General features: G+C 36.7%; 1 protein-coding gene across 2 annotated transcripts; it reads left to right on the top strand.

Annotated features, from left to right (window-relative positions):
• Nucleotides 1-51: 51 nt before the first annotated feature.
• On the top strand, nucleotides 52-11,784 carry LOC136238970 (heat shock 70 kDa protein 12A-like). 2 transcript variants are annotated; one of them, XM_066029691.1, is made up of 4 exons: nucleotides 52-185; nucleotides 339-562; nucleotides 6,458-6,664; nucleotides 10,156-11,784. In XM_066029691.1, exons 2-4 carry the CDS (start codon nucleotides 542-544, stop codon nucleotides 11,599-11,601), a joined length of 1,674 nt encoding a protein of 557 aa, XP_065885763.1. In that variant the 5' UTR covers nucleotides 52-185; nucleotides 339-541; the 3' UTR covers nucleotides 11,602-11,784. The 2 variants fall into 2 exon arrangements, with proteins under 2 accessions (XP_065885763.1, XP_065885762.1); XM_066029690.1 differs by having other exon boundaries at nucleotides 70-562.
• The last annotated feature ends 1,768 nt before the right edge of the window (nucleotides 11,785-13,552 follow it).

The following is a 13,552-nucleotide window of genomic DNA, read 5'->3' as shown; positions in this document are numbered from 1 at the left end:
AACACGCAGTTACTCCCTCGCCAGGTTGTGACCCTTTTGTGGTTATTCCCAGAATAGAATACTCAAAAAATCGAGTAGCTGGCTATTTCAAATAGGAATCTCGTACTCGACTCAGTCGCCTCGCCACAATTAACTGGCAAATAGAAACTAGCTAACGGCGTACAGTGTACGTGGCTCAGCCTCCGGTTAGTAGACTAGCTACTAGTCACAGTATACTATTATACGTAGCTAACTAGCCGAGTAACCGGCTAGCTAAGTTATCATGTCTTACTATGCTCATCCAAGTTACACTAATTATGTGTCCATTGATTTTGGTACTTCTGGTTGTGCAATTGCAGTGGGACATTCCAACCCGGATCCAGAAAATATCAACGTGTTTTCAGCCTGGACTGAGCAACACAAGGGAATTCAAGTAAAGCAGCCTACAATCTTACTAGTTAATCCAAATGGAGGGTTTGAGAAGTTCGGAGAAGAGGCTTTGCAAGTTTACAACCAGTTAAAGATCAAGGCTAACGATTACTATCTCTTCTACAGGTTTAAAATGAACCTGTATGATTCTCCTGTAAGTATATATAGCTACTCATAGTCTCATAGTAGCTAGCTATAGATATTGGGTTCCTTGGCTTTAATATCTATGTTCGTTCATGTATCAGTTAGCTGAATATTTTTGCACGTACATGCGCAACAGTATACTAGCTACTGTTATCACCTAATAATGAACCTGATATTTCATACTAGCTATAGGGAAAGGTGCATGTACCCATAAAATGCACTATCCTAAAATTTCAAAGTTTTTCCTACCACGTATGATCTTTTCTCTAGAGCACTGTAAGCATTGCTATTATAAGACATGTAGGGTATAAGAGTCAGTGTATATTCATGATGTCATTATTTTATATCCAAATATAGTAAATGTTATGGAAATATTATGCACTCTCATGACAGTCAAAACACTATATAGTCAACTTAGTTAGTGCACTTTATATGTAGCTTTGTACTCATTACTACAGGGCGAGGGGTAGCTACAGGTAGCAGTAAACTGGGACAACATTCCTATATATAGTGACACGGCTTAAATAGCAATGTTATCACCTAATTGGATTCATGGTTAGCTTATGATCACTGTCTATGTTGATCTAAAGAGATACCTATCATCCTAAATCTGCTAGACTTAACCCATTTTAAGCTATACTACTCACAATAACTTTTGATACCAGCATCTACTCTAAATTAAGTTATCTACACCTTTGCAAAGTATTTTTTACTATATATATGTACATGATGAGATGTGGTCATAAAATGTGCCACACGTGCTAATTACCAGCCATTTTTGTAGAGCAAAGAAAATGAAATGCAATGTCAACTGTGTCAGAAATAACAACAAAAGTGAATAGTTTGAGGACTAAAGCCATTCAATAATAATCAAGACACACGGTAGTGTGTCGTGCGGCCCAAGAAGCCGGCGCGTAACACCCGTGAGTATATTGACAGGAAGAAAGAAAACGCAATTTTCGCACCTCCGTAGCTCTGTGCTTCCTTGATGAAACAAGACGATTTTTGCTGTGGACATGCCCTCCAACTGCAGTACGCTACATTCCAAATTTGAGCGAAATCGCTTCGCGCGTTCCCGAGATATGCGACTTCAACAATTGGCTCAGTTTCTTCGTTTTTTTTTCTTATTATTATTCTTTTTCTTGTCGCACACTTACAAAAACTGCTATAAAACTCGAACGCCATATCCGATTACCTTGAAATTTGGCACACAGAAGGGGGATATAAAGGCGCATCTCGGTACCAACTTTGGCTGGAATACGATAAACAGGCAAAGAGTTATGAGCGATTATTCACGAAAAATAACACCAACATGTTGTCACGCCTACAGGGTAAACCGCGTATGGGAAGAAGCTGAAAGTCGGTGGGTGAATAGGTTAACTATTGAACCTCAAACCTTTTGTGGTTTGAAAGAAATCGAGTTAAAAAACAGGAAGATGCAACGAAAAAACCAACAGTGTGTAACAATTACGCAATCGAGATTAGCTAATAAAAAAAAGCGACTGCTTGCCACGCCTACCAGATAAACCGCTTGGGGTAATGCTTTGAAAATCGTTATACAGATGGAGTAATCATATTAGAAAGGCTCATCAATGGTGTAGAAGAATCAGACTTAAAACCACGGAGTTATAACACGAAATCCAACTTGGTGCAGCAAGTGCGTGATCGAGATAATCTAATAGAGCAGTCATCCTAATAGAGCAGTCACCCTGAAGAGAATTCAAGAGATCAGCTAGAAATAAGAAACCTGTATAGAGATCAGCTACACACAAGTCACCCTGTAGAGAGATCAGCTAGAAGAAGTTACCTTGTAGGGAGTTCATGCAACTATGGAAAGAGATAGTTCAGCTAGAAAAAATCACCTTGTAGAGTTCAGCTACAAAGAAACCACCATGTAGAGAGTTCAGCTACAAACAAATCGCCCTGTAGAGAGATCAGTAGAAGAAGTTACCTTGCAGAGAGTTCAGCTACAAAGAAACCATCATGTAGAGAGTTCAGTTACAAACAAATCTCCCTGTAGAGAGATTAGCTAGAAGAAGTTACCTTGTAGAGAGTTCAGCTACAAAGAAACCATCATGTAGAGAGTTCAGCTTCAAACAAATCTCCCTGTAGAGAGATCAGCTAGAAGAAGTTACCTTGTAGAGAGTTCAGCTTCAAACAAATCACCCTGTAGAAAGATCAGCTAGAAGAGGTCACCTTGTAGAGAGTTCAGTTACAAAGAAACCACCATGTAGAGAGCTCAGCTACAAATTAGTGACCTTGTAGAGACATCAGCTAGAAGAAGTTACCTTGTAGAGAGTTCAGCTACAAAGAAACCATTCTTTAAAGAGCTCAGCTGCAAACAAATCACCTGTACAGAATTCAGCTACAAATAAATCACCCTGTAGAAAGATGAGCTAGAAAAAGTTACCTTGTAGAGAGTTCAGTTACAAAGAAACCACCATGTAGAGAATTCAGCTACAAACTAGTGACCCTGTAAAGACATCAGCTAGAAGAAGTTACCTTGAGAAAGTTCAGCTACAAAGAAACCATTATTTAAAGAGCTCAGCTGCAAACAAATCACCTATACAGAATTCAGCTACAAACAAATCACCATGTAGAGAGATCAGCTAGAAGAAGTTATCTTGTAGATAGTTCAGCTACAGGCAAATCACCCTGTAGAGAGATCAGCTAGAAGAAGTTAACTTGTAGAGAGTTCAGCTACAAAGAAACCATCATTTAGAGAGTTCAGCTTCAAACAAATTACCTGTAGAGAGTTCAGCTACAAACAAATCTCCCTGTAGAGAGATCAGCTAGAAGAAGTTACCTTGTAGAGAGTTCAGCTACAAACAAATCACCCTGTAGAAAGATCAGCTAGAAGAAGTCACCTTGTAGAAAGTTCAGTTACAAAGAAACCACCATGTAGAGAGTTCAGCTACAAACTAGTCACCTTGTAGAGACATCAGCTAGAAAAGTTACCTTGTAGAAAGTTCAGCTACAAAGAAACCATTCTGTTTAGAGCTCAGCTGCAAACAAATCACCTGTACATAATTCAGTTACAAACAAATCTCCCTGTAGAGAGGTCAGCTAGAAGAAATTACCTTGTACATAGTTCAGCTTCAAAGAAACCACCAAGTAGAGAGTTCAGCTACAAAGAAATCACCCTGTAGAAAATTCAGCCACAAACAAATTGCCCTGTAGAAAGATGAGTTAGAAAAAGTTACCTTTTAGAGAGTTCAGCTACAAAGAAACCATTCTGTAAAGAGCTCAGCTGCAAACAAATTATCTGTACAGAATTCAACTACAAACAAATCACCCTGTAGAGAGATCAGCTAGAAGAAGTTAACTTGTAGAGAGTTCAGCTACAAAGAAACCATCATTTCGAAAGTTCAGCTTCAAACAAATCACCTGTAGAGAGTTCAGCTACAAACAAATCTCCCTGTAGAGAGATCAGTTAGAAGAAGTTACCTTGTAGAGAGTGAAGCTACAAACAAATCACTCTATTGAAAGATCAGCTAGAAGAAGTCACCTTGTAGAAAGTTCAGTTACAAAGAAACCACCATATAGAGAGTTCAGCTACAAACTAGTCACCTTGTAGAGACATCAGCTAGAAAAGTTATCTTGTAGAGAGTTCAGCTACAAAGAAACCATTCTGTAAAGAGCTCAGCTGCAAACAAATCACCTGTACAGAATTCAGCTACAAACAAATCACCCTGTAGAGAGATCAGCTAGAAGAAATTACCTTGTAGATAGTTCAGCTACAAACAAATCACCCTGTAGAAAGATCAGTTAGAAGAAGTTACTTTGTAGAGAGTTCAGCTACAAAGAAACCATTTTGTAAAGAGCTCAGCTGCAAACAAATCACCTGTACAGAATTCAGCTACGAACATATATATCACCCTGTAGAGAGATCAGCTAGAAGAAGTTACCTTGTAGATAGTTCAGCTACAAACAAATCTCCCTGTAGAGAGATCAGCTAGAAGAAATTACCTTGTAGAGAGTTCAGCTACAAAGAAACCATCATGTAGAGAGTTCAGCTGCAAAGAAATCACCACTGCCCAAATTTCAAGGCAATAGCTCTTTCCAATCTGAAGTTATCAATTGTCAAAGTTGGCAAATTGGATGTGTGTGGAAGGCCCCTTTTCGCAAATCCGGTCACATATGTATTATATATAAAATTTGTACATTTACTGATTAAATATTTAAAGTACATCTACTTCATCTTTTCTTCTTCCTGTAGTAAAGAAAAAAAACATAGGTTAAAAAAGTCCCAAAGCTGGCCTATGGGCCGGCTTTGGGGTATATAAATACAAAAAGAAATGAAATCTAATCCAAAACAGCCAAGCTGTAAAAAAAGTGTGCGGTCCTCAGAAAGGCTATGGTGAAAAAAGATGTGAAATCTAAGGTGGCGGCCAAGAAATGGCTGTGATGGTAGGTTAATGGTAAAAATTTTAATAACAACAATTCAGGTGAATTTTTGTGCCGCTTCACAAAATTTACCTGAATTGTCATTATTAAAATTTTTACCATTAACCTACCATCACAGCCATTTCTTGGCCGCCACCTTGGATTTCACATCTTTTTTCACCATAGCCTTTCTGAGGGCCGCACACTTTTTTTACAGCTTGGCTGTTTTGGATTAGATAATAATAAACTTGGGTATTTATTTATTTTGGGCAGGCAGCACTGCTGGTGTTGCCCATGCAGGGGACTAGCTTGTCCCAAATTACAAAGAAAATAGAAAATTAGAAAATCTAACAATAAATAATTATTAAGGTAAATTAAGTACAAATTGATCACAAAATAAATTAAATGACATGTTGATTCTATTTAATCCAAAACAGCCAAGGTGCCCCCCCCCCCCCCCCCCTCCCCCCCCAAAAAAAGCCATTATAGTATAGTGAAAAAAGATGTGAATCAAGTTGGTGGCCAAGAAATGGCTGTGATGGTAGGCAATTGCAAATGGCAAAAAAATTAATAACGACAATACAGGTGAATTTGAGCGGCCTCCTCCTAGTACTCTGCAACAAATTTACTTGAATTGTCATTATTAAAATTTTTGTCATTTACCTTGGATTTCACATCTTTTTTCACTATGTCTTTTTGGGGACCACACCCTTTTATACAGCTTGGCTGTTTCGGATTAGATATTGTATTTGTATAGTCCAAACCAGGCCATAGATCAGCTTTGGAGCTTATTTTTACCTGTCCTTTCTTTACTACGAGAAGGAGAAAGGAGATCTAGAGCATTAGTGGATTTCAACATTTTTTTTATAATTGTATAAATTTTTATACAAATGAACAGGCAGACAGTACTTAACAATATGTAACAATTCTAACTTGTTACAATTTTGGACAGTTGTTCCTTGTTACAAAGTAATAGTCGCTTTAATACTAATCTATTATGCAATTTAGTTACAAAAGTAACTGAACTAGTAAAATAGCTAAAGCATGCATGAAAGTTTTGTGTACACACTAAGAAATAAGGCAAACTTTTATATAAGGCACTACTCTTGGAAATGAATGCATGAATTCAGGAATAGAGTTTAGGTTGCTCTTCCCCTGGGAAATTTTATTTACAGTGAGATAATTTTTAGGTACTGCTGATGTCCAGCGGATGCTTGAAAATGGTATTTTTGTGCCTGTTATACACTTGTCTGTAGCATGCATGGTCCAATTTTTTGGCCATAATAGACAATCGACCACATGTCTTGTGACACTTTATATGTATGTATTAGTAGCTACAGTATATACAAAACATAAACTATTTAAAGCTTCTATTTATTTTAAAAGGGAGGTTTCAACCTGCGTGAGTATACAATAATGAGTCATGTACATGTGAGTTTCAGATGAATCGTTGTGTACAAGGAACAAATCTGCACCAAAATTAATTTATACTTTAATATGATCATTTGTCCTATTTTAGAATGCAAAAACAATACAAGCAGCTAATGGGAAGTGCCTGCCGGCAATCGATGTCTATGCCATGACGCTGAAATACTTAAAAGATACTGCTCTAGAATGGATGGATAAGATGTTCAAATATCCAGGGCGGAGCATACAATGGATTGTTACGGTACCAGCTATTTGGAGTGATGCTGCTAAAGAAATTATGAGGAAGGCTGCAGAAAAGGTGAAAATAAATACTATTGTGAGCATGAAGTTTAGATGCATGCGTGCATGTATGTAATTTATGTTTGTGCAATGTGCCACAATTGCTTATTGCTAGTAGTTGTTGTGTTTGTGTGTATGTGTGTGTGTGTGTGTTTGTGTGTGTGTGTGTGTGTGTGTGTATGTGTGTGTGTGCGTGTGTGTGTGTGTGTGTGTGTGTGTTTGTGAGTGAGTGAGTGTGAGTGAGTGAGTGAGTGAGTGAGTGAGTGAGTGAGTGAGTGAGTGAGTGAGTGAGTGAGTGAGTGAGTGAGTGAGTGAGTGAGTGAGTGAGTGAGTGAATGAGTGAGTGAGTGTGTGGCTACCTTGGTACCCAAATAATGGTGAAATCTCCAACTTGAAGACTAGCTAAGGCTTCCCAATTTTTAGCTATTTTAGACATCTTATCTTTGCAAATTCAATTCTAATTTGTCACAAATTACAGCATGTATATCAGCAAGCAATGGTTTTACCTATGCTATTGTATGGAGCTGATGAGGTGTGGACCGCATTGCTACAACCGGTCCCCCCAAAATCGGTCCCTTCAGTTACAGCAACTGTACTTGGTCCCCTGGACTACTTGCAACTCTACAATTTGTGTCCCTCTGGACAACTTACACCTGTACGCCACCTAGTTGGTCCAGTCTGCTGTAAGTGGTCCTCCACTAGCTCTATGACGTATCATTGAAAACTATAATTAATGAAAAGGAACAAAACACCCCACTATGCCAACCTCTTTGACTGCATTAATTGTATCTCACATTCCATGAATATTATAAGAGTTTATACAGGAGACTGTTGGTGAAGGGTTATTATCATATAGTAATATTCTATGCATTCTACTGTATGAGAAGAAACTAAGATTAAATTGCTTGAACAAGATTTGAATCCATATCCATTCCATGTCTACACATAAGTGATAGAACTTTAAATTGGAGTATATATAACTATAGGAGCATAGAAATGAAACAATGGTGGTCGCACACCCGCAGCTATTATACATACTACTGCACATTTTAGTCATGCATGCATATACAGCCTGTCAATAGCATAGCCATAAGTGAAATAGAGATTAAGTGTGTAACTGCAACTGTATGATCTGACTCCCTTATTTCGTTGTTTTGGTTTCAATGATCCATTTTCAAATGTAAAATTTCTATTTTTTCATTATATGTACTTGTTTGTTTACTTTTTTGTAATAATATAATTCATTACTGGTGAACCAGAGTATAGCTATATTGGTGTTAGATACACTGTAAAATTAACTGTGCACTGACCACACCTCTGATTATCAATTGTCGAAAAGTGATGTGGACATTTATTTTCAGCTATCTTCCACCTATTGTATAACATTACAAATGAAGAACAGTATGAGAAGAACTTTACTATAGTAGGAATCATGATCATGATCCTAATTCTCCAGCCAAAAATTATCATTCAACAATAAGCCTTGCCTTTCTCCTTCATGACAACTTAGAAGCAATAATTAGGCATAAAAAACCCCAGATGTGTATTCAAATACATCTGAATGGGCTTCTATATAATTTAAACTTGAATTTTTTACTGAAATACTAACTAACTAACCAATGCCATTCAGCCAAGTATAACTCAATTATGGTTAAAAATCTAATTCTTTACTGTTCAAAGTTTCTGAAGCATGTCTACAATATATGCATGCATCACAGGAATTCATTTGTCCCACCCATTTCTTTTCACTACCAAATGGTGTTGATTGATAGGTAGTGTGGCAGTAGCTTCTTGTGAGAATCGCTTATAATATCCACAAATACTGGAATTTTCAACTATAGAGTAGGGACCATAGCATATCAATAAATAGTACTGAAACAAGCTGGAGTAGTGCATGATAAATCATAGTAAAACAATAAGTATCTTGAATACATGCAGGAGGAATATAACACAGTTTCTTACTGATTTAATATCATGCACTACTCCAGCTTGTTTCAGTACTTTTTATCAATGTGCTTGGTCCCTACTCAAGTTGAAAATTGCAAGTACTTGCTTGTTAACTATTTTTATAAAAATATTATGACTGGTGAACCCACGTATACCACATCAAGAGAAAAATGGAGCTGCGTACTCCAGTTATCAATTATCGTCTGAAAAGTGAAGTATCCATTATGCTTCATTGTCAGCTATTTTCAACCCATTACACAGCATTGCAAATCAAGAACTGTTTGAAAAGCACCTCTGCAATCAAAGTAGCCACTGCGAAAAATACAGACAATTGCTGTTACGAAGGGAAGCCATCATGTGCTACCGCCAAATTGACATCAGCAAAGATGAATGGGATACAAAGAGGGACACTGGTAAGTCCATGAAGAATGCATTGTACATACTGCAGTATGCCAAAAGGCATGCGTCCGGCTGAAGCGATGTTGAACAGTGAAAAAATCAAGCCCATATCCTTAGCTGTTATTGAGTTATGATTGTCTGAAGGTCAGTTACTCAGTCAGTCAATTACTCAGTCAGTCAGTAGAAAATTCCATCTAGTAAAATTTAAAAAAATTTTCATAGCAACTTTTTGAAAGCGTTTTAGGTTGATCTGAAGGCTTGTTTTGGCTTAGTTTTACCAAGAGTACATAATATTTATATGGGGGAGAGTATCTAACTCTCAGTATATGGCCTGTACAAAAACCCTGGGTAAAGTTCACCAAAGTTCACCTTTCATCAAATCATCACCTTCATTGGAAATAGAGAACTGTTAATTGGTGTTGATTTATGTTGATGAGGGAAAAGCCTTTGTTCTCACAAAATGCTGAGCTACCCAGGGTGTTTGGTCAATGCATTCAAGTTAGACACTCTTCCCATATAAATATTATGTACTCTTGGTTTTACTTAACCAATACTGTTTCATCATCGTCGGGGAAAGGTGAGACTGATTATTGGGTGATGTTTATTCATGGGCCATGCCCACACCTTTGTGGTCCCTACTATACAGTACGATAATACTGTATGATAGTGGTAAGCGAATTGATTGGTGAGGCACTTCTTGTACATGTAATGTTGTGTAATGAGCAGATATAGTTGAAACAAAGTAAAATTGCTACTCTGCCTTTGAATTGATAGTCAGGGTGCACATTCAGAATGTTGTACGATTAATTTATATGATATTGCATTTCTGACACCATTCTTTCTTTTGGTTCAGTATGCACTGGTTTACTAATCAAAGTATGTTACAAAAAGTAAGGAAGAGTATAAGGATCACAACAGAGAGGATGCCTACAGCCCTGTCATACTGGTGGACATTTGATCCCTACTTCAGTATAGCTATGCTATTGACCAGATAAATTGATTATAGATATATTTCAGGAAAATACAACATAATATATTGTAAGTAGCTTGGGTATGAAATGTACTCTATAGTAGTGTCTTTCTGCATACAAAATACAAAATGTCATGGGCAAAACACTACATGAATATATGTTCTGTTACTTCTGTACTGGTTATATATGTCAGGTTGAATTACCAAAGGAATCAATGGTATTTGCATATGAGCCAGAGGCAGCAGCAATGTTTTCCCGACGTGACTTTCTACGAGATGAAAAAAGTTTTTCAGAGTTGAGCTACCTTGTAGTTGACTGTGGTGGGGGTACAGTGGACATAGCAGCACACAAGATGACCAAACAACATGGAAATATTTACATTGAGGAGCTGAGCCATCCTGAAGGAGGAAACTGTGCTGGATTTGCTGTCAATGATCAGTTTGAAAAAATGATAAATAACATTATAAATGTACCAGTAGCACAGTTTCACCAACTAAAAATAAATTGTTCTGTCCAGTGGGCTAAGTTAATCAATGATGGTTTTGAAGCTGCAAAACCATTGCTAGATCCAGATGATGCTTCTACACCATTCACACTAGTATTGCACAAAAATATATGCAATGAAATTGAAAAAATAACAGGTAAATCAATGGAACAATTAGTAAAGAACTATTATAACAGAAATATTGAGTGGGATGATGATGAACGTGCCATTGTCCTACATTATCGAGCAATGTACAACATCTTCAAACCTGTGCTGAATGACATCTGTAGTCTCATTACAAGAGTATTAGCAAAGCCATCTTGCAAGCAGGTTAACACAATACTTCTGGTCGGAGGGTTTGCCGAGAGTGCATTACTATTCAAAACCATAAAAGAGTCATTTCCAAGTATTAATGTATGTAGAAGTTCTCATCCTACTTATTCTGTTGTGAAGGGAGCAGTTCTTTGTGGCCAGCATGAAAATTTAGTAAAGGCAGTTATAGTGGAAAGGGTAAGACTGACCAGTAATCCATTACCTCCTATAAAGCCTATTCAAAACAAACATTTTCTACCTGGTGCTAGCTCTCAGTTCAATGGAGCACAGATTGTAACAGATACACTCCCTAGTCTTTCAATATCAGAAGAAACAAGTCAAAAAATTAAAAAATTCCTTCCTCCTGCTGTTACAAAAAACCTTCCTATTGTTGTCTCTCGAAAAATGAGGTATTCTATTGGAGTTGAGATAGTTGAGCCTTTTAAAGTTAAGTGCCATGATCCTAATAGAAGAATAATACAAAATGGAGAAACATATTGTGCAAGGGTGTTTTATCCTCTTGTGGCAGCCAATGAGAATATATCTATTGATTCACCAAAGAGATCCTACAATTTTCGTCCACTAACTGATGAACAGTCCCACTGCACTATCACCATCTTTGCATCTGAAAGCGAAAAAGTTAAGTACATTGATGACAGGGGATGCCATAATAGAGCCAAAGTTGATATCCACAATCTTCCACTGTATAGGACACATTTATCCAGAGAAATTGAGTTGTGCATTAATTTTTATAACACAGAACTTGAGATAACAGCATCCTGCATTTCTTCTCGGGAAACGAAAAAGGTGAAAGTTAGCTACGAATTTTTCCCAACAGCCTAACTTTAGTAACTCGCTTTCACTTAATAATGTAATTACTTATGATATTCAGCCATTTTTACCTCCTGCAAATACAGTTGCTTATTATTTTATTCTGTGTGTAAATTCATAGCATACATGTACATTTACGCAGACTATGTTATCATGTGAATGCATTTATTAACGTAACTGCTGCAAAATTTACAATGTCTATAGTGTTAATTTTATTTCTTATTTTTAGCTGTTGTGTGTATATAGTGTAGTTATACACTTGTATTCTGTGCACTGCAGTCCTGGTAATACGTATCATTAGCACTACTTGGGTAGCTACTAACTGCATTGATAGAATGCACAGTTTAGTGATAGGTGTTGATGTGAGATACTTGCAGATGCAGTGAGAATTAGTATACTTGACTACAATGGAAAATACTAGTTGACCACCTCAATGCATTGTCTAGTTGAATGTGAATGTTTGCAATCCATAATATATAGTAGAGAACAATATATAGAAATGCATAGGAATGATTTTACATAAAATTTATTCTAGTGTTGGAAACACAGCATGCTAGTATGGAACAGTGTAAAAGCATCTGGTTTGCAAATCTCATAAATAGCACTTAGCTATTAATTGAAATGTAGCTCCAATCACACTCTAAAAAGTGTATCAAAAATTCAAAATACTATATCTGATGACTGCATAAAAGGATATGTTGAGGAATCCATTTACGAAAAAAATTGCTGCATGTGACACATCGTTTGGTCAGTATTCCCTGGATCTGAAACACTTTACATCTACTACTGTCATTGCATTGACATACCTTTCTGAAACTTTTCCCTCCAACTCCATGATATCTGTAGTATGCATGTACTTCAACTGGGTAGACTATTGTCAGTGATTTCAACCAGGGAAACAATTTTGTACATACAATTGCAAAATAATTATTGGTAGTACAGTGGAACCTCTTTATTACGGACATTTTGGGACTCAGAATTTTTGGCCACTTTTTGCGGTAATATAGAGGTTTTCTTCTTTCAGTGGTAAAAAATTTAACCAGACTTCAGACTTGTTGGGACCAAATTTTTTGTCCTTATTATGGAGGTTTTTTCTATTGTGTCCTTAATTCGGAGAGTTTGTTAAGAAAGGTTCCACTGTACTTTATCTAAGTTCAAATATTCACAACTTTTTAAAACAAGCAGCAGGTGTGCAAATACCACCAGTAAAAATCTTCATATACAAATTACAAATCATTTGTCCTGCAGCTGTTTCCTCAAAAAGGCAATCTTTAAAAGTTATACTTTAACTGTAGCTGCATCAGCAACCAGTACTATGAACAAAATTTAGCAACAAAATACATAGTCCAAATGCAAATAGCTAATAATGAGACAAACAGAAATACTGTGGTAGCTCTATATGACAGCAATATATAGATATTATATACATATGTAGCTAGTTCTCTTTTCTCCACTTCCTAAATATTTTTCCTTAATCATGCCATTATTATTATAATTGTGCAAATGCATGAAACTGTTGCAACGCATACACTGATTGGTTTATCCCCAGAGACCACCCAGCCATTGACTTTTCTGACCATTTTAATTTGATTTAGCACTGATTGCAGATAGACGATCAAACTTGCACACTGTTACCAGTGACCCTCACTTATGTCATTATGCATGATGTAATGCAACTTGTGGTTAGCTACCTATAAATTTGTTGACTCCAAAAAGTTTATGATATGAACCACACTTTATGTTTTGTATTTCATGCTTGGAGAAATAAGTACATGTATGACTTAAAATGCATGCAGACGATATAATATATATTATCTGTAAAAAAGCAAATACCATACATGTAACTGTGTTCAGGGTTGGAAGGAGGGTATGCAGGAGTGGGGAATGAAAAAAGGATGCGAGTTTTGTGAACAAACACTTTATTGATATTTATAGCAAAAGTAAAATACAAAACCAAGAAACA

The sequence above is a fragment of the Dysidea avara genome, chromosome 11 (genome assembly GCF_963678975.1).
Source record: "Dysidea avara chromosome 11, odDysAvar1.4, whole genome shotgun sequence".
Classification (NCBI taxonomy): domain Eukaryota; kingdom Metazoa; phylum Porifera; class Demospongiae; order Dictyoceratida; family Dysideidae; genus Dysidea; species Dysidea avara.
This window is presented reverse-complemented; position numbering and strand designations above follow the sequence as displayed.